Source organism: Acanthopagrus latus, chromosome 15 (genome assembly GCF_904848185.1).
Source record: "Acanthopagrus latus isolate v.2019 chromosome 15, fAcaLat1.1, whole genome shotgun sequence".
NCBI classification, from domain to species: domain Eukaryota; kingdom Metazoa; phylum Chordata; class Actinopteri; order Spariformes; family Sparidae; genus Acanthopagrus; species Acanthopagrus latus.
The window spans coordinates 12,372,694-12,394,630 of NC_051053.1; the positions used below are offsets into that span (position 1 = coordinate 12,372,694).

The window sequence follows — 21,937 nt, forward strand, 5'->3', positions numbered from 1 at the left end:
AAAATTTCCCAAAATTACATTTATGGTAGTCGGCCCAGACATGGTAGAAAGCGAGGATTGCAAAAACACAGGAAGACACATTGTCAATGAAGAAAATCCAAAGGTTTCTGATTTTAAACGTTCTCATCTGTGGACAGGAGTGTTATTATAAGTTGGGCACTGAACAACAACAAGACAATGCAGAGCATCAGGGGTCCTTCACGTCGAAAAAGTTTTGAGAGCCTCCGGTCTGGAACAAATCAGCTATGTAGAAAACTTCCACGCAGTGTGCATGAGTAAAAGAAAAACAAACAAAAAAAACAGTGCCTTAGACCTTTGTTTCCCTCTGAGAAAGTATAAACCGACAATGGTCAGAAAGCATCCACCTACACTCACCGCTAGATGAATCGAGAATTGTACATTCGCTCAAGGTTAGTGACCTGATGTACCGTAATGTTTGAACTTTCCTGACCCAAATGTGATGTGGCGTAAAGGTGAGCGCATCGTACCTGTGGGCTTGTTCTGCCATTTTTGTCAGCAAGCTGAAACACGGCCAACAAAGCCCGAAAAACAAGAGGAAATTTAGGATTTATCATTCACGATGGAAGCGTCGGTGGGATCGTGACCTGTGGTAATTGTTAGTGACCTATCAGTTATTTGGTGAAACCTGTAGAAGTCTCCTTTGTGACCTCCGCGTTTATGAAACACATGCTGGGATGACATTTTAAATTAGTACCAGTCGCTGTTTTTTTTTTTTTTTTTTTTTTTTTAATTCATCAGCAGCCCTGGGAAAAAAAAAATATCTGCCATCTAGGAATGTACCATCAGTGACAGAGCAGGGACACTACATTGAATGCTTTTGGCAAACTTCCTCCAAAACAACTCATCCCCTTTCCGTTCCCATCATTATTCCTTTCTGGGGAATTGTGTCCCTCGTTTCTTGTTCTGGTCCGAGAACATGCCAGAGGTTAAGGGTCATTGTGTTTGTGCAGATGTCAGCTGATTTCTGCTTTGCCTCGGGCGGAGAAAGAGAGCGAGACAAAGAGAGAAAGAAATCACCAGACAGACAGAGAGCAAAGTCATCCACCTAAAACTGTAAAGCGGCTCAGAGTATGAATGCTTCCTCCTCCTCCGCTGTCCTTGACTGGATGTCCGTGGCCCCCCTCTCCCCTCCTCCCCTGCTCTGCTCTGCTCTGCTGTCTCTGCCAGGCTCTTTGTGGATCTCGGCTGTAGAGGGGAACTGCCTGTGATGCCTCATCAAATCATGACACTGCTGAACATTGACTGCTCTTTCCGACTGTCTTCGTGAGTTACCCTCTTTCACTTGGTACTGGGGCTGTTTGTTCAGACTCTGCAGTCATTTCAAAAGATAGTTAGCGAAAGCCGGACCCTTTAATTGGCCACCAGCCTTCTTTTTCTGACCCCATTAGATCATGTTACACTCGCCACATTATGACATAACCGCATTATGTCTGAGTGGGACAAAATTTCATTGTTATAAAGAAATGAGTCAGTATTTTTGGGATGTACCTGTATTTGCTTGCAGAGAAATCAGTGCTCTCAGTGCTAATACTTTCACGTCTATATGACGTGACCAAACCATAGAGCTTATAAACGCTATAAGCAGAGGAAAAAGGTTGCCTGGCTCCATCGAAAGGTAACAAAGTCAAAAACAGTTGACGCAAGTAGTGGACAGTGTCGTCTTCATCGTTAAACCAACCATTGCCAAGGAGATGATGTTTTATCATCAAGTTTTATCCATGTTACTTTTGGTCTTATCCAACAACTTCTTTCCTCGCGCTCTGACTGTCTGTGGACGTAAAATGCATTGTCACCTTCAAAAAAACTGACTGATGTAGGACAATCCAGCGCACAACTCAATTTATACAACAGTCGTTTAGACTGTGTTTCAGTGTGAAAACAACATTCTTGAGCTAAACCTGCCTTTCTCCCCTCGTCCCCTTGAGAGACTAGGAGAGGCTGACGTGTGCTCATGCTCATACCAACCTCCCCTGAGTGAAGTATTTCTTATTCTGATCCTGTATTTCTGACATGTGGTTTTAGGCTCACAACAATGCCACGAGTCAGAAGACGTTCCTGCACCTGGCCAAATGATACAGCCCGCATGAGCCCATAAAACCATAATGTGATGTTTTTAGGCCTCAGTTTTTGTTTTAGTTAGCCCTTGGTTTATTAGCGAGCTGTAGTGGGCTGCTTGGTACATTTTGTTTAGCTTCGGATAGAGCTAGGCTAGCTGTTTCCCCTGGGGTCATCCCTATGTTCCCACAGCTCAATGGTCCCACAACCCTGTGTTCCCACATTTCTAAGATTTGTTTTTCACAGAAAATTAGGCCCTATGTTCCCAAATTTCTAGGACATTTTCAAAATCAGGTCTTGTGTTCCTACATTTCCCTTCAATTTAAGCCCTACCCTCCCACGAGATTTTTTGGGTTAGGGGTGTAATTGGCCACCAAACTAGGAGAAAGGGGGATAAAATCCGATATAAATTTATGCAAAAGGAAATGTGGAAACATAGCGCCTAATTTTGAAAAAAAAAAATCTTAAAAATGTGGGAACATAGGCATGCTCCCTTTTCCCCTAATCTCCAGTCATTATGCTAAGCTATGTTGGCTGCTCACTGTCATTTCGTATTTATCTTAGACATGAGGGTGGTATCACTCTTACCATCTCACTGTTGGCAAATAAACAAATTATAGTGCGTTTTCCATAATGTTTACCTCTTCCATTCTGCAGATTCAGTCTAACAGGGGAGATGTTAAGCAGCTGTTAGCACACATACTGTACGACATTCCCTTTTAGTTCGGTTTCCTCGTCTCTGATATAGAAATGACCTCAAAGCTCTCATGTCTTTCAGCAAACCAACCCAAAGAATTTAACTTTCCGTGTAACTTTAATCTGCTTTATCTCTTCATTGTGAACTGTAGAGACAAGTACTATAAAGCAGTGACCACACTGTTCTCAGGCCGCTCCATTTGCCTTGATGTGAGAGGTCTGAGGGAGAGAGTTTCCCAGTCGAAATCAGATCAGTTACACAGTAATGCAGACTAATTCTCTTACCTTCGCCCATACTTGAAATGTAACAGAGCCCCCATGAGAAACCTCAAGCAAATAGATAGCAAGATATAATGTTAATCAGCCAACTGAAATTAAATCAGGATTATCCTGGCAAAGCTGTATAGCCCACACTTTTTTTTTTTTAACTCAAATATTTGGAAAACTGCCCAAATATGAGCAATTACGTCTACACCCACTGCTCAGAAGTGATGTTAAGCCCACAGAAGAATTCGCTAATAGGTCTGTGTGGAAGGGCTCAGACGCAGTGAAAAGCAGCTGGCAAAGACCAAGAAGTCAAGACAACTCAAGTAACCATGACCACATTTAATCAGCAGCAGGCTCTTACACAAAGACAATAAGCAGTTCATTAGAGTTACTGCTGAGCCGGTGGTTTGAAAAGGAAAACAGTCCCACACCCAGGCAGCAGAGCGTCAACAAGGAGAGACTGCTGTTTGTTGGTACAGGGCTCACGGTTTTACAGTTGGTTTAGCGGCAAAGAGAGGCCTTGTGATAGCGAATTTTCTTTCACTGTACATTTAACCTGTTATTCGTAGCAGATATAATATGAGATGATTGACAGCGCTGGAAAAAGTAGCCAAAAGGTATACTTGAGCAGAGGTAAAGAAAGCATGTTAAAATATTACTCTGGTTAGAATGAAAGTCAATCATAGGAATAGTACTTGTGTAAAACTCGGTAAGTATCTGATATGAAATGTATTAAAAGTTCAAGTAAAAAGGTAAATTATACATATATGTCTATACTGTTTATTTGGCTGACCAGCTATAGGTTTCAATATTCCAGATTTATCAGAAACAGTCCTCTTTTTTATCTGACCGCCGATAAAATCATATCTACTGTTGTGGAACTTCAGCTCACTTGACTGTTCAAGAAAGATGAAGAAGACACAGAGACACCGATGGCTTACGTTGAGATAGTTTATAAAGTATGATCATGGAGAAGCAACATAACATGGTCTCTGCCATGATAATCCTAACGAGCATTCTCAAGTGTCCAAATGATATCTTACAGCTTCAGGAGGCAGCGCTTCCATGCATGGTTATCTGTTTAACAACACAGCAAGCAGGATGATGCAGAGTCTCTCCCCTATAGCCAGAGGACTAAGAGGTTAAATAGGTCAGAGACACTAAATCTGCTAACAAAGATATACTGAAGGCCTCCTCAAAAGGTTTATGCAAACGTTTAGCTTAGCCTTGGCTTGGTTCGTCAGACATCTGTTCTGTGGACATATCTATAGTAGCTTTGAGTATCTAGGTTGCAGAGACGATAAGAAGATTGCTCATAGAACAATCATCACGATCATAATCCAGAGTTTAATATCTGTACAAGACAAGTATGACCTCCTGTTGTATGGAGACACAATGTCCTGGAGAGATCACGTCTTCCCCAACAGATCCCCATTTTTTGATTGTGAGATCAACACTAATCTTACCAAATTTAAATTTAGGTTTGGGAAGGCTTGACAGGAATACTGGTAGGCACTTACATTCATATTATATGCAAAATCCAATTGTACTTTAACATCATTATACAGTTCAGCGTACAGAAATTGTGGTACATTTAAAAAAATTTAGACCCCATCTAAAAATGATCATAGAAAACACTGCATGTATTTGATTCTTAAGCAAACATCCTAATCATCTAGGTTTCTTAAGGCATATTATTGAGTCAGACTAAAATTGATGCAGGGATGCAGACTTTCTTCTCCTCAGCCCCTGCGTTTTGCACACATAGAGGAGGGCACTACCTTGGAAACATTACGAGCACGATCTCAAGGTACTTTTCATCACAATTTGCCTTAATATTTTATCTTAAGAAATTACAACAATAAACAACAATTATAGAAGTAAAGCTGTAAAACATTTGAAAACATGATTAGTGAACTAATTAAGTATCAAAACTTTTTACTAAAATTGTATTAAAATCATTTTAACCATAAAATAGAAATTGTCATCGTAATATAAATTGAGAAAAAAAAAAAATAGAGAACGATATCACACAGTGTCTGTATTAGTCTGTGTGAGTCATTTCAACTAACCACACCTTACATGTCTTCGTCATCAGTTAGCCCCTCATCAGTTGGATAACCTGGAGGAATCCATACCTCAGTTCTATTAGATTTGGGTCTCGGGTCCCTGTTTATGTTTAGGGACACGATGAGACAGCTGTTCATTTTGTATGTGATACGAGGACAGTCAGTGATCACCCTCCCCCATCTCTCTTATCTCTATGAAGGGATGAGACCAGTCATTTCTGTATCTGTATCAGTGTGTGTGTTCTGCTTGTCTCTTTCTGTCTTTTGTGTTGTCACCTGGTGTGTGTGTGTGTGTGTGTGTGTGTGTGTGTGTGTGTGTGTGTGTGTGTGTGTGTGTGTGTGTGTGTGTGTGTGTGTGTGTGTGTGTGTGTGTTACATTTTACATCTTCTCTGTGTTCCAACAACGTTATCTCTGTACCATTTGTTCTCACCTGTGGTGCTGGATTGGCACCCAGCACACTGGATTGAATATGAGAGCCCTCATACTCGCAGTGAGACTTGTCTGTTTTCTCACTCTGTGTGTCCTGACCTGGAGCTCCAGCGTCACCTTGCTCCGCCTCGTGGCAGAGTCTGATCAGCAGGAGAAGAAGGAGAAGGCTTTTTAGCCCTCTCTTTGGGCCTTGGCCGCCCCTTTCGAAGGGTTCCCCAACATCATCTACAAAGTAACTAGTAACTCATGTAATCAAAGAATTGTAGTGCAGCAATTTTTTTTAAAAGATAAGCTAAATATTTGCTTCCAATCAGAGTGGAGCAGAAGTAAAGTAAGTAAAGGAGAGCAAGGTACAAGAAGCTCAAAATTGCACTTGAGCACAGTACTTCAGTAAACAATACTTTGGTACAGTCATTACTGGTAATAGATCGAGAGACAGGCAGACAGACAGAGTCAGGAAGGTTACTTTTGAATGTAGGTTATCATTATTCTGCTATCGTCAACAATAACTATGGGATCATTATTGTAAGTCTTACAATCCAAACAATTATGGAAACTGTAATAATGTACCTCCTCAAAAAGCTTTCAGTGCTTCAACAATGAAGTGAAAATCTGAAAAAAAAATATCTACACATTTCTACCAATAACACAGACAGACAGACAGACAGAACTGATTTTTAAGCTTGGATTCTGAGTGGCTGCAGCAAACATTTCGATCCCTGTTGCTGATGACCCTTCACCTTCCCATCTCGCCTCTCAAAAAAAAAAAAAAAAAAAAAGAAGTCCAAACAGCCGGAGGAGCTCTGGAGGCTGAGCAGCAGCATGTAGGAATTTTCAGCATGTATGTGTGTGTGCCAGGCTGTATTGATTTGTATGGTGCTGCTCGCCAGACATGCCTGCCTGAATGGACAGAAGACAAAGAAAACCAAACCGAATGGCCACTCATATTGTACAGCTTGGCTACCGGGTGCGTTTCGCGCCTCCGTCGCTGTGGAAACCCGGCATCAGCTGAGCCTGGAGGGCGACAACATACCCCATATCGGAGGAGAGAGAGTTCGTTTGCGCCCTGGCAGTGGGGTAGGTAGACAAAGAGAGACCTCTCCATTCTGCCATGACAAAAAAACTCCCACTGCAGTAATACTGCAGCTGACAGCTCGCTCTCACATGGAGGCAGTGTGAAAGTCCAACTAAAACAAGCATGAGCAGCCTGGATCAGAAGATTATTTGCCTCTCTGCGTGTTTGCTTTCAATGAGAGATGCCATTCACACCTTTCAATTGCTATTCATTTCTGCTATCGCTCACATCTCCTCTACACAGCGTGCCGCCTTTGTGTGCTGAATTAGACCCATTGTATGTGCAAAACCTTCAGCCACCGTATCGTGATCTCTCATCGCTCTGCCTTTATGCGCACAGAGAAATTCATTTCAGCTCTTTTATTACAGCGCAAGCACGCATTACCATTACCTGCCCTTTTTTTATATAGCCAAATGGAATAAATGAGCACTTAGCAGCACCATAAACATGTTAACACAATGCTGACACGCGGACAAATGTGAGCTCTTGATTAGAAACAGCAGCTAACAAAATGCTGCTGATGTTTCGGCTCCCAGACAAACAACTTGATACTAATTCTTACATTGCAACAATATTGAACGCATCTCTGTCAGCCTCCTCTGGATGCCAGCATTTAAAGCCCATCCCACATTTCCATTGTGAGTTCATATGACGGTGGTGAAGCCACTTGGGAACTTGTTTCTGTGAGTTGCCCATGCAGGGCAGGCGCCCAGGTCTGCTGCAGCGCCAGATGGTGGTTCATTAGATCCTGTGTGCTGTGTGTTTGGTGTGAAGCGTACGAGGAGCAGGGCGGATGTTTGTTCCCATCAACAGCCAGACTTTAAGTCTGGCTTCATCCCTTTGTAATGCCGCGATGCCTGACAGTGCCTGGCAAAGTGCTACTAGAGCACAGGGCGGTTAGAGGATATGTCACCTTTTGTTTGCTCTTGCTAATCTAAAGAAGACTAATGTTTACTCTTGCACATCGTGTGTTTAATTCTCTATCTGCCCAGGGTGGCGGATCCTCTGACTCTCGACAAACTGAGAATTAATGTAGATCCTCTGCATTGTGTTGGTTTTTGTTTATGTTTCTGACTTAAACATGAGCAAACTGAACAGCAAAGCCCTGAAAGACTAATTAATCTGTCATGTACAAATCATGTCTTGTTTGAATTTGTGAACTCGCTTCCTTATTCCAGAGTGCCTTTTCCCAAACCCCCTGAACAGTGGAGTGTTTATTCATTCATCAACAGACACGTATAGGTGAAAAGCTCACAGTGTTAGCAGTGACAACAGCAGAGCTGTTCAGGGGGACGGAGGAGGGCCGTTGAGGTTTTCAGATCAAGAAACAGTCGTGGTTTTAAGTACAAACAGACGAGTGATGTTGCTGCATTGCACTCCCGGTCCACTGAGGCTACAGTTGATGTTTTACATCGCTGAAATACTCTGTCAGTTCTTCTTGGAAACACACCACAAAATTAATTGGACCCAGAAATGCAAAGTAGTGAACGACAGCTTGACCTAGGAAGATGAAGTGAATGAACTTGATGCCCTCGTTTCAGCGGCAGAGGACAATTAAGGAGGTTTTAATAGTTGTGTCGTAGGTGGGTAAAATAAAACCATCACATGGGCCGAGTTGAGTTCGACTTCGGTGAGTTTGTGTGCATCACATCGGAGCGTAAAACTGTCCGCTGCTTGGACAGTGAGTAACAAACAAATGCCTCCTATAATCCCCGGGGAAATAAAATGTAAAAACTGAAGGTGTATAGGGGCAACACAGTTTCCTCAGTACAAATGTATGGGGCAGCCAAGAAAACCCAACAGATCCTAAACAGATCAGAGTTTCTGGTGGATAATCTAAGCAGAACGAGGTTCTCAGTGGGTCAGGGACAGGTTCAGAATGAGGGTGACAGCCACCTGTGTGCGATTCCCCACCTCTCTTAAGCCTTCACGAAAAAGGGTGTCATCACGCCATGACTGGCTGGGAGGGAAATGCCCCCAAGCTGCTTCCATTCCTCAATCAGGAGTCAGTCTCCCCACCCTGTGCACAGGTGATCTGAATCCTCTGCAATCAGTCCTGAGGGAAAATCAACCCAAACACCGAAAAATAGCAAGTCTCAAACAACTGGAACTGCAACAAAATAACCTCTAAATTCCTGGAAAAGTAGCTCCTGGGTCTAGAAGTTCAGAGTACTTTGAATGCAGTGTTTTTGTCTGCAAGCCCTTTAAAGTTGTTTTCCAATATTAAAAGTGTGGATATAGAGAGCATGACTGCCACTGCTCCCAGAGTGAAAATATTTACAGCAATCTTGGAATAAATTGAGGTGACAGAAGTTGAATCTTGGCTCAACCAGCGCAATCTCTACTGGGCCACAGGCAATATATATATATATATACTATATATATATATATATATATATATATATATATATATATATATATATATATATAGAATATAATAATAATAATACATAGAACCTAGTGTAAAAATACAAATATTCAGCACACTTTTCTCATTTATTCTCGGAGCTGGGTAATAAAACCATTAAAACGGCCTGTAAAGTGCCAGTCTGCGCTGTTTGCTCGTCGTCTGTGTTTGCTGTCGCTGCACAATAGATAGATTGACAGGCGGACTGTTGATGGCAAACAGTGTGATGAGTTGTGCACGCACGCACAGACGTTTCTAGCTGTCAGCCCAGGTGAGTCATCTCACACATTCAGCAAAAACATGTCAAACATGCAAACTCAAAAGTAATCTGAAATGCAAACTGTAGTGTGCAACAACGCATACAGCCACGGTTTGGTCAGGGATAACGTAAACCCGATAACTTTGGCTCGCTGCCCGCCTGGCCTGTTATTTTTCAGCCTTTCGGCCCTCCATGATTCCAACAACATGCAGCTCTGCGTTGTGGGTGGTGTGATGGAAACCTGACCTCGCTCCTTGCAGATGTTGCGGCTTTGAGCTCCTCCAGCTGCTCGAGGACAAACGGGCCGCCGCCACAAGGCTCGCACTTGCACTTAATGTCACTCTTTCTCACCGGCCCATTTGCGCCGTCACGTGGTGTGCAGATAGAGGCTGGTGATTAGAGACTGCATGAGAGAGGGCACAATTACAGTAACCGCGAGCTTGGGAAAGGCAGGTGCCACTATTAAAAAAGTGAATCACATGGAGCTTTCTTTTTTTCTGAGTGTGTTTCTGTTCTGCACAACATTCAGCTGCGGAATACCCGGACGAGGTGCCTTTTCACAGAGGAACGCAGTGGTAGGAGGCAGATTGTTACCTGGCTTTGCTGATGAGCTGAGTATTAGAGGGGGGAAAAAAAACCCTCAGTCTCCATCCTCAGCTCCCTCTCTCCATGAATCATGTTATCTTACAGGCTTCGAATCTTCATGCAAAAACTTTGTCTTACGACCGCGAAGCATCAAAGAGTCTGTTTTGAGGCAACATGTGGGCAGCAGCCGATCCAGCTGGAAAGTTGTTTGTTATGTTACTTCACTGCCTTGATAGCACATGACCTATTTAGGGTCCTCTATTCAGAAAGCAGGGTAAACAAATACTTTCTCCAGATGTCCTCCAAAGTTTGACACATTCCGTCTAATATAGCACAACCTGCAGTGATGAGCTAAAAGCTACTGCTAGCATCCTCACTTTAACAATGCTTATATGCTGTATGCTTAGCAGGTATGATATTCAGCATGCTCATGCTCACAAGTGTGATACAGCGTGTTAGCATGCTAACGGTCCCTTATTAGCTCTAAACCTAGCCACAGCTAAGCAACAACAAGGACTGACGCAGTTATGATTGGTGTTGATGGGATTTCATCGTTTCAACAAAAGTGTTTGATGAATAGAAATGTTGACGTGGTGATGGCAGATATTGGAAAGACTCGTGATGACCAAAGTGATTCCAATACATGCGGTAGTACTTTAAAAAAAAATCAATATTCCAGAACACACCAGGATACGATTGACTCTATTTTATTGTCAGTTATATAAAAAAAAAAATCGGTAACAATGGATCAATTTTGATCCAATGTGATTTGCCCTGTAGCGGCTGCACACAGAGGAGGAGCACTGCTGTGCACAGGGTTTCTCCCACTTTGTTTTTTGATTATAATTAACCTGTGTGAGTTAGAAGTGAATGTCTGTACAAGATGTGTCACAGCAGTCCATCTAATAACGGCTTAGATATTTCAGTCCTGACTAAAGTCACTCAGACATTGTTAGCATGGCGAAAAAAAAAAAAAAAAAAAAAAAATGTCAGCCATAAAGCTGGTGATCAGAACTGCTGCATAGTTTTAGTAAAACAAATCAAATATTTTGATTTCTGAAATAAAAACAGTTCTACCAGTTATGTGCAGATACAATGGAAACATTAACCGAGTGACCCCCGAAGTTTGACACGTTCTCTGAAGCTCAGTGATCTGCAGCGAGGAAGGAAAGCGTGCGAGGTGGAGGAGGTGGGTGGCATGTTAAATGGAGGTATAGTAACAATCGGCGGGGAGGCGAGAATCTCTTGTACCTCTGGGAGCTGGTGCGCTGAAAGCTGGCTCTTGTCTTAGACATATAGATCACCAGAGCTCCTCACTTGTTGTTATTACACACATAAATTACACTGGCATGGCGGCGAGGACTTGGAGCTTGTTGTCATGTTATGTCGCACCGGGGAGCAGAGACAAATAAGTCGCGAGGAAGGGAGTAAGTAAATAACGCACGAGGGCTCGTCTGAGGATTGGAGCAGTTTGTTTTCTGAGATTAAAGGTAGTTCATCTTGAGACTGGCGGTTTTATGCAAATACGTTCAGCCTTAGCATGTTGTATATTATCGACTGCTTAAGCGATCGATAGAAAATAATGACCGGAGTCAGAGGTCAACCTCAACATGATGTCCAAGTGGAGAATTATTTTCACTCATGTCTTTATCTGATGGAGAACGGATAAACAAACGCTCTGCAGGCGAACAGGTCCAGAAATTACAATAGTTAAGTTATAAAGACTGAGTGTGCACTTTTTGAATGGGAATGTCGAGAAGTTTGTTATTTTTACTGGCAAATTCAGTTGAGTAATCTGAGCCAAACTGATCCATCATGCAACGGCGGAGCTTTGTTCCCACATCACAAACACTGAGCTGTCATCGGCAGACGAAGAAGTGCACATTAATTTGTACTTATTGAACCGGTTAATGAACTATTCAGGAAAATACCAATATTCCGTGTTTGCTTCATTGCTCCTGGCGAACATAAAGTCCTGCCGTCAAGCAGGCTAATTAAAATCACAAATCAAAATCTTCTAGGTTTTATGTTTTAACTAGGCTTCGTAGATTAACGATTATTACTTTTGTTGACACGCTGAATAAAGACATAAATGTCACCATCTGGCATGTGAAGCAGGAGACGCTAATCCCCGATTCACTTCTCTGTGAGAGGCTGTGAGGAGACAGAGATGTGCAGAAATCCCTCAGGTGAGGCCCAGAAGATAAAGTGTGATATAAATACTGATCCAGGCATATTCCGCATACTGTAAACACTGTCAGCTGTCTAGCTCAAAGGTCATCTTTAAGCCACTTTTGCAATATGGCTTTGTGGATTTTGGTTGGTACAGTAGATCTGTTCTTAATTTGCTCAAGGCTGAAATATTTCACTGTTGATTTAGTGGATTTCGTTAAAATTTTGCACAAATTATTGTGATCCTCGGTGGATAAAACCTAATTAGTTTGGTGACCCGGCGCCACCAGCTGGCAGCAGGTCAAAGCTTCCCAGTCATATCGTGATGTTAAGTTGAAAACAGATGCTCATGGTCCCCTCAGGACAACAACTTTGGTGCTGGTGACTTTTCATCTAGCACTAGTCAAACTTTGTCCAACACTTCAACACATTTAATTCTGTATCCCCATCAACCCCAGCTTGTATTTTTGTCTACTGCTAATTAGCAAAATGCTAACAGGCTAAAGTAAGATTGTGAACATGGAACACACTGAACACAGTTTATCAAGAACACTAAACCAAAGCTAATGCAGTCTTCAGAACAAAACAATTTACATTAATGAAGTTTACAATGTTAGATATTAGTTGAAATGGTTTGTGAGGTATTGATCTAATCTTATGTCCATTTTTAAGGATTTAGGGGCCACAAATCACACAAAGGTGCATCGCAGGGAAGCGTTGCCAGCAAAACCATTGCCCAAAACACGCTTTTCCAAGGCGTCTTTAAGGCGACTGACGAGTTTGTGTGATCTTAAGTTTCCATGTTTCTGTATTCAGTCAAGGTGCACTGTAATGAGAAGTGTCTTCAGTATTCTGTCCACATCACTTACATCGGTTAAGGGGAGACAGTGCATCAGTTACCAAAACCGCTCTGTATAATTGAATGCAATTTCAACAGCGCCAACAGAACATTAAAACCTTCATAAATACAAGATTATTGCACTCTGTGCTCCTGCACCGGGAGCTCTGTGAGGCTGCACTCAGTCACAGCGCTGTGTAAGAGTGCAGCCTCACAGCGCTGCTAGTGCATCTGTAAACTCCTGGTATTGTGCGATATTATCTAATGTATGGAAAAAAGGGATGATGGACTCACTGCGAGGAACCGGCCTCCTGATGTGACATTTATTACGCTCCCACATCTGTTCCACGGTTCAAAGCGGTGACATCTGCTCTTTCAGATATACAGAATAGGAACCCTGAGGGTCAGATGGAAAAACCTGGCTTTGCGCTGAGGTATGGAACGTCCAGGAAGACTGGATGACCTGGACTAAGTAGTCCTGTGTGCGTCAATCAAATATTCAGTCAGTGTCTCAAGAGCTTGTAGCAGTTTTTTTGTTTCTTTTTCTGTAGAGAAAAGCTGAAACACGCTGTATGAAATGTTTGCTGCTTAGGATCTCTCTTTGCTTAAAGAAATATGGGATAATGCAAGTACACAACTCAAATACGGAACCCGTAACATGACGAGAGTGACATCAACAACAATCCATGCCTTCACAAAAAGACAGGTCTGCTCATATTTCTTGTACGCAGCGCTCTACTTTTAACAGGTCGGAGTTAAACGGCGTTGCTCACTCCTGAGCCCGCTGCGCCGTTGACAAAAAGGCTCGGGCGCATTTTTTTTGCGTTTGACCTTCCAGTGTCTCTGCAGCTCCTCTCTCATGCCGAAGATCGATTGCTTCTCCAGTTAAGCTTTCATTGCTGATGATGGGTCGGTGGGGGTTGTTTGTTATTCGCTATACTCTACGCCCCCCCACTTTCACACCTACCATTCACCCTCCGGACATCAATATTCCCATGACCCTCTGGAACAACCCCTCCACTCAGCAACGCAGGCCAGGCCAGACTGAGGCAACTTTGCATAATCAATATCTTAAATTGAAAAAGAGAGAGAAAGGAGAGAGTCAGCGTAAAGATCTGGGTCTAACTACCACCCACCTCCGGCTCACCTGCCTCCTCACAGCTGGCGCTGTTTGCACTGGAGGAACGCCGATTGAGAATCGATGGCAAAACTGGCTGCTGCTCGGAGGCCGACAAGGACAACAGACAAGGACATCTAGGCCAATAGAGATAATTGAGCAGCCCCCTCTTATCTGTTTGTTCCTGTCTCTTTATCTAATTTGGCGGTGAAACCAGAATGCAAGACATGAGCCTGTCTTTTTATCCCCCTCACACACCTGCGACACGCGAGGTTCTCCGAGGTTTTGATGTGTTAGATTTCGAAGCTTTTTCTGCCAGCGCTGACCTTTCTGGAGAATGATTTTTCCTTTCTTACCCTTTCTGATCTCTATTGAGGCCAGGCAGTCAGGCAAGTGGCTTATAAAATGTCGCCCTTCAGTAGGCTCGGCCCAGACGGTGGTCACCTGTGACTTGACTGACAGGCGGTGACGGCCTGTGGGGACCTGGGAGGCAGATGCAGGAGAGAGATGGCTGTCTGCTGGCCCCCCGCCTCCCCTCCACCTCCACCTCCGCCTCCCTTCCTCCTCTCCTTTTCCTTTCTTTTGTGTTGTGTGTGAGATGCGGCTCCCCAGTGAGTGAGAGGGAATTTCAAAGCGCCTGCCGAGGAGAGATGAACCTCGCAGATAAGCAGCCCAGGTGAGGGAGCTAATCCTGCCGTTACGCCTCGCAGGCACACAACACAATTGAGATTTCCTAACTGTCTGTAAGACCGAAGGGCAAGACTATTGGATTTTTAAATTTTTTTTCTTTTTTGCCCCCATCCTCGTGAGTGCTGGTCATCGATTCACACCGTGTAACTTTCTGGTAAAAGTGGAATATATGTTCAAATCACATCCAACATCCACTCTGAATAATGCAAAGACAGAATTCCTGATATTCATGAATAATTCCCTCCAGTCATTAATCCAAGTTGAAACTGATATTGATATGTGATATTTTGCAAGGTTGACCTACACACACAGTCGATTGGGTCCCCCCCCTTCCCTCTGAGCCATGCCAGCTGTGCTCTGGGCACGCTGAACCCTATTCTGGGTAACACGATCCTGACCAGGGTGGCACCCACAGCAGGGGAGCATCTGCTGTGGGACCGTGGAAGCAGGACAACTGTGTCCCAGTCACATGCTATTATGTGTGATGAGCACCAAATCTGTGGAGCGCTGCAGAGCGGACGACTGTCAGTCCTGAGCAGAGGAGAAACTCTTCCATTTATTCCTCGAACTGCTGACACGGTCAAATATCAGAAATCAATAGTGTTGGCCTGACTGTAAGCTGCTCCATCTGGTTAGAGTATCCAACCTATTGGATTGGGATCTAACTTTACTGCTTGTCAGCATATTTTGCAAGGCTGATAGAATGCCAGCATGTCATTAAAGCATGAGATTGGTCCTTCTTTTATTTATTTTTTTATTTTTTCCTGCAGCACATATATCATTCCCCCCCTCCCCGGTCCACGGATGTTTCTCCAAAGGCGTTTGGCAGCTCTCCTCAGTGGGTCGCCTCCACGATCCCACCCTCCACAACACACCCTGGAATCCTCCCTCCACCCCAAACAGGCAACACTTTCGCCTCATGCCAACGTTAGCTCCCATCTGCTGTCCTGGCAACGCGCGCACACATGTAGATTAACCATCTTATCTGACCGCACGCTGGTCCTGCACCAAACCCGGAGCTCATCCGCACACGACCGCCCAGGCCTGATGGAGAGGTCAGGACGTGACCTCCCGGGATCACTCGGTGGAAAGAGTTGGATGAAGCTACTTTTTAAAAATTGATAGTTGCTGACAGAGGAAGAGCAAAAAACGAAAAACATTCCAACTGCAGCTGGGTCGAAATCCCTCCAAGGTGAGTCCGGTGGGTACAAACACGTATCCAAATAAGACACAGCCAGACCAGCTCTACCCACAGTTCAATGCAGCTGCACCCACCAGCCCCTGGAGCACATGATAGATGGGACCACACTCCAGCAGCTGGGCTGGAGGTTTATGCAGGAAGTAGCAAACAAATTTAATTGTTTTTTCTCTCCGCACCCAAAAAGGCTTATGATTAATTATTCAGCGAGCCCTTTGCCGTCCCTGCGGTGAAAGCAGCATCTGTCATTTATTTAAAGCACGCCGACTCACAGGGAATCAAGTCACAAACACATTATGGTTTCATGTTTCCATTCGAAAAAGTCGTAGCACACCTGCTGTTTACAAAACAGAGGATGAAAAATCCTCATAGAAAAGCTTGTTATCTTTTGTTTTTACCTGCAGGAGACCGACAAATGTTCCTGTCCGAGATGAGCTCTTTGTCTCGTCGGAGCCCGGGGGGACACGTCTGTTGGCTGATGAGCCCATTTACTGTAGCTGACAGTGCATCTTCATTTCTGTATCATTCCATTCCATGTTTTTTTTTTAAACTTGTATCCCATTGGTTTGTCTTGTATATTTATTGTATTTAAAATGCTTTTAATGGAGTCCAAACTTAGCTGTCCATGAGATTTGGGCACATTCTGTTAGACTATCAGTAACTTTTTATGATTCCATCAACGTTTTGTTGCTATTCTCATCCTGTTGACACACTCATGGACGAGGTTCACTTGAAAGGCAGGAACGAGTTGAAATGTGAGGGACAGACTGTGTGCGAACAGACTCACATGTGAATCATTGAAAAAGTCTGAGCCACTCAAGAGGGTGAAGAGTTTAAAGAGCTTTTAGTTTGTGATGGCTGTCGAATCGGAGCAACAGTCAAAACATGCCCACGTATTTTGGCCCTTAAAGCCTTCAGCAGGACAAGTATACTCATACACATACTCACACTGATGAAGGCCTTAATGGTCTAATAACTCATTACCCTCTTGAGTGACTTCAGCACTCCTGAAGGAATAAGTCAGCATTTTCAGCAGCACTCTTTTCATGCTGTTTTTTTTTTTTTTTTTTTTTTTAACTTTCAGCTAACTTTGAGTTTCCCCTTGACAGAGTCTCTAGCTGAGCTTTGGTGTAGAGATAGTCGTGCGAAAACAAATCACACTCAAAAGACTGACTCTGAGACACCGACCTAACAGAACTAATTAAAAGAAGGTATTTTTGTGCAGAACTGGGGAAAGGAGCTAGGAGAGGATCATCTCACGGCCAGTAAGGAGAGGGGACAGATGTGTAGCAGCAATTAGGGGGAAATGTGCTCTTTGAATGAGATCTGAAGCTGGAGGAGAAGACTGATACCACTCTCCTGTCTTCATGAGCAACATAAAGCTAAAACAAACAGCTTGTTTGGTGCAGCATCAACATAACCAAACAAGTTGTTAATTTTAGAGATATCAGCCTTAGACATGTCTCCCCTTTCTTATATACAATGGAACAAGACGCTAACCCTATCACAGTGCTGAGGAAGTGCGCATCAACTCTTGAACAAGAGGCCTGTGCTTGTGACAGGGCAGGATGGAAACATTAAAGACTGACTGGCTTAGTTAGCTTCGTTAGCTAACCTCTGATCAATGAGTAGATGCACGCTATGGAAAGAGAAACAGATCCTACATTAAACTGCTCACAACATAGTCTGTGTAACTCTTGAAAGAGCCATTGTTGTCGAGGGTCTTTAACTCGAGTGCCATCTACTTCCATTACATGTGAGAGAAGGCAGACGTCTCTACAGCTGATATCTCCAGAAACTCACATTTTGATTTTGGAGTCAGCTGTCGCAATAGACAAAATGGAAGGAACACACACACACACACACACACACACAAATGTTATTTTTACAACTACATTTATTAAAAAAACAAAACAAAAAATTGAACAAAAACAAATAAAGCAACCAGTGTCCCACCAGGGATGAGACAGTTTCCGGAGAGAGACATTTTTAAAAGCATACAAACCAGCAAACTGTAATCTAGCAGCATCCAAATGTTGGAATCTCCAAAATCATCATTTATATATTTAAATATATAGTTTGTTTGTTTTTTCTTTTTTGCCCTGGCAAGCTACACACTTTACAACATACACAGAGCTTTATCTCTCCATAGTGCAGAAAAAAAACAAAAGAAAAAAACAAATACCCCTTAATAAAATAAACAACTTTAGGTTAAATAAGCTTAAATAATAGTGTTAAATACAAGACACTTCTGTGGCAGATATGTACAGAAATAAACACATTTGGCATTGTAAGTGTGGTTCACTGGCGCTTACTCTAATGCTAGAAACCACTGCATAAGAACACGTTTTGCTGTGATAAACTACACACACCCACGCACACACATTCATACACACAATTTCATATCAGTGAGCCACAGACAAGGCATGTGTTTATAAAAGAGAATTAAAAGCAAAGAGAAACAATCCATTTACAACCGAGAGTTTTAGGCACAGTCTCTTCCTGTTTTATAAATACATGTCAAGTACGACTGCTTCTCGACAGGAGCTCTTCACGTTTGTGCTAACTTTTTTTGTTTTTCATCGGGTTTTTTTTTTTCTTCACTTTTTATTTTTTAAACACAGTTTCGTAACTACCACTTTGTTATTGCTAGGACATTGTGACAGTGAATGGAAACTACTGACAAACGTGTGTAGGGAAAGCACCTTTAAAACATCAAAATTACTGCCATGTGACCCTACGTTACAACACTGAGGAAAAGGAAAAAAAAAAAGTGGAATTCGTTGAAAAAGAAAAAAAAAAAAAAAGAAAAAGAAAAAAGAAAAATGGCCCAGAAACATCAAACTTTGAAACCTTTTTGTGGCTTTGGGAATCCAGAAATAAAAGGGTCTCAGTTGAGCTACATTCATTTTCCCCCTCTCCTCTGTTAGGTTTAAAGACCACCACATGTGGATTCCTCTTGGTGCAAGCAGACAGTAAGTACCACTTCATTATGTCCAGTACATTCCTCCGCTCCCCTCCCCTCCCCTCCCCTCCCCTCCCAGCCTCACCCTCCTCTCCTCTCTCCTGTGTCCGTGAAGGCCGGCACAGAAACAGCTGTGTGACAGTGTGCGCAGTATGATACAGTAAAGCGGAGTATACAGTACAGTAGACTGACGGGACATACGTAGGTAGATTATATGCTGACTACAGTAAATGAGCTTTACATTCCACTACTGTAAGAAGATCCCAGGGACTCTGGCGGGGCCCCCCCGGGGGGGTTGCCTTTCTCGATTCCTCTCCAACACCGGAGATGAGGAAGTTTCCCAAGAGGCTCGTTCGCCGGGATGGAGAGAACGTTAACATCAGAAACAGCCCAGCACTTCAGACAGAAGAGGTTCCCAAGAATAAGGTCCAGATCGGGGTTTTAATTCCACACAGGGCTGCACTACAGTCTCCTAAGCAGGGGCTTTTTAAAGAGTCTTGATTACACTGGGGGCCGGTAATGGTTTGTTTGAAAGTTTGTTTGCCTGTGGATCATCTGGGAGTCTTAAGTAGGAGTTGAGTGGGTGCCCAGGAGGAGTGAAGGCCATCTTGCGCTTTCTCGCTCTCTCTTCCTGCAGGTCTCTCGGCCTCTCTCTCAGGGTTTCTTGTCAATGGTGTGAAAGAACCACTCTGTAAACTTCCTGAGCTGAGCCGCTGCCGTCTGGCTCTCCTCCTGCAGTCGCATGTTGTCCTGTCTCAGGTGCTGCACCTCCTCCTGCAGCATCGCCTTGTCCTCTTTCTCCTGCGCACACACACACGCACACACAATCAACACCAGGACATGAGGCAAATATAAATGGATGCAAAAGAGGTTGATAAAAGCCCCGCTATTACAAGAAACATCCGTCTTTCGTCAGCGCTGTGTAAATGGGAGGCATTAAGCTTTTTTTCCTCTGCTGATAAAAGTGCATTTCCTCTCTCCATTTTAAGCACATTAGCGGTCGTGGGGGAAATGTTGGGCTGGGAAACAATACGGAAAAGGAAGCAGGATATTGAATTAAGTGGACGAGTTTGTATTACACAGACCTCGGGGGCACCCATTACTCAATGTCTATCCTCTCGGGTTGAGTGGCACAGACTGTTTGCTGACATGTAAAAAAAGAAAGCGGAAAGGTGACGAAATGTTAATCAAGTCACTGGGTTGATAAATGTGGACTCACCTTTCTGAGGTCATGCTGCAGCTGCCTGAGGATCACCTCCAACTGGTTGACTTTGCCAGTCAGGGTGGAGGGGGCGCTGCTGTTGGGGGACACACAATATAATGTTGTTTCAACTCAAGGAAGACTTGTTTTATCACATTTTTACTGTCCTCAGCTAGCCAACTAAGTAGCTAGCTAACGTGAGCTAATGCTAACGTCAATAAGTGGAAATCTAAGTATCCAGCTGACTTTTTATGATTTAATTTGATATGTTTTAAACTGACAAGCCTGTGAAATGGGGTTAAAAGGCCCAATATTTTTTATTCTTGGTGTCTACAGGAAGATGTTTACATGTTTCAATGCTCAACAAACATGTTTTTTTTATGCTGTCCATTGCTGCAGCACCTCTATTCATCCAAGGGGAGGTACAAATATAGGAACAACCTTGTTTGTGTATTGCAGTGTAGAACTAAATAGCCCCTGGCTTAATTTTTGGACAAGCAACACAGTGGTTAAATTTATGCTTCAATGTTCGTACTTTCAAACAGCATGTTTCAATGTTATCAGAGAAAAAAAAGCTTTAAAGGTGAGAAACAACTGATGAATCTGGCAAATGTAACACTATCCAACACGGGGCAGGGTGGAATGTTATGTGCAAACTTTTCCAAACCACATAAAAGGACATAATAGAGATGCCACCGTTACTTTAAACTCAAAACTCATTGATTATCCATCAGTGGACGTTTCAATCGGGGACACATTTGTTAGCAGTCCCTGTAAAACATATATAGTTGTTGGCTAAAAATATGACCCTTGTCTTTGAAAAAAACACTCAGTTATTGTTGGTGCTCGTAAACGATTATGCCGCTTTAACGTTAAAGCAGATAAACACAAATCAAAGCAATTCTATTTTCCCTCTTGTGTTTCGGGTTTTTGCAGAAGTTATAAAACGATAACCACACTACAAACTCTTGAGATACTGAGTGTTGGTCTTATTACAGTCTCTTGCACATCGCTTCATCATGTGAAAAAATCCGAAGCTTGACAGGCCTGCTGTGCCTAGTTATGGTTGCTAAGCTATGATTGGACAATCACTGCTCCGAGCCGGATTCAAGCTAGCGCTCAATAATTCACAGGCTACGGGAGCATTGTGCTTGTGTGTTTGTCGGTTAGGCGTACTCTGCTTCCAGCGCTGCTCCCTCTGCCTCCACCACTCGTCTGGTCAGCTCTCTGGAGATCTGCAGAGCCTCTGCCCGCTGCATGTCTGTCATGGTGCAGAATGACGCCACGCGCTGGTCTGGAGACAGAACAGGTCACGTAACAGGTCATAAACTGGCCTTAACACCCAAAAACAGGAAATGAGTTCAGCGACGCATTTCATGGTTTCAGCATGCGACGAAAAATAGAGCAGAACAACACATTTGCATGCACACACTCCTGACGGGATGAGGCGATTCATTCATGCTCTGGATGAATGAGTGGTTCTAGTGTTAAATGCTGATGCAAAAGCCACCAAATGAGGTCCTGCTGTACAGAGAGATCTACATCCAGGCAACTAGGAACAAGGTGGTAAACAGAGCATTTCTAGACTATCACAGATAGAGTCGGTCCCTTGGGCGTTGCTCGAGTGCCCTCGCCCCTCTGAGCTTCCACTGACAGCTGTTTGCCACATAATGGGCTGGATCCCACAGAGCTGTAAGGCTCCAGTCATGCTTGTTTTACCATATCAGGCCCTTAAGCTTGCTCAAAGCCCCATGGAAAACCCAAACTTGGCATGTTACACTTGGGGACTGCTTAGTTTTGAGGCGTAATGCTCTTCTTCTTTAGAAGCCACTCTGTCTCTCTCAAGCCCTTGGTCTGAGACTAAAGATAGAGGGATCTGCATATTCATAGAA

The 21,937-nt window shown here is 43.4% G+C and overlaps 1 protein-coding gene across 6 annotated transcripts in view; it reads right to left on the reverse strand.

The window, feature by feature from the left end:
* Nucleotides 1–17,758: 17,758 nt before the first annotated feature.
* LOC119033946 (signal-induced proliferation-associated 1-like protein 2) overlaps nucleotides 17,759–21,937 on the reverse strand; it is a 90,291-nt gene continuing 86,112 nt past the window's right edge. For 4 of the 6 annotated variants that reach the window (XM_037124577.1, XM_037124579.1, XM_037124575.1 and 1 more), the window contains 3 exons: nucleotides 21,222–21,339; nucleotides 20,064–20,142; nucleotides 19,499–19,645 (listed from right to left, as the gene is read on the reverse strand). In XM_037124577.1, coding sequence (XP_036980472.1) covers nucleotides 19,499–19,645; nucleotides 20,064–20,142; nucleotides 21,222–21,339 — 344 coding nt within the window. Of the gene's footprint in view, nucleotides 19,646–20,063; nucleotides 20,143–21,221; nucleotides 21,340–21,937 lie in introns of all 6 variants that reach the window. The other 2 variants (XM_037124576.1, XM_037124574.1) reach the window with 1 other exon arrangement.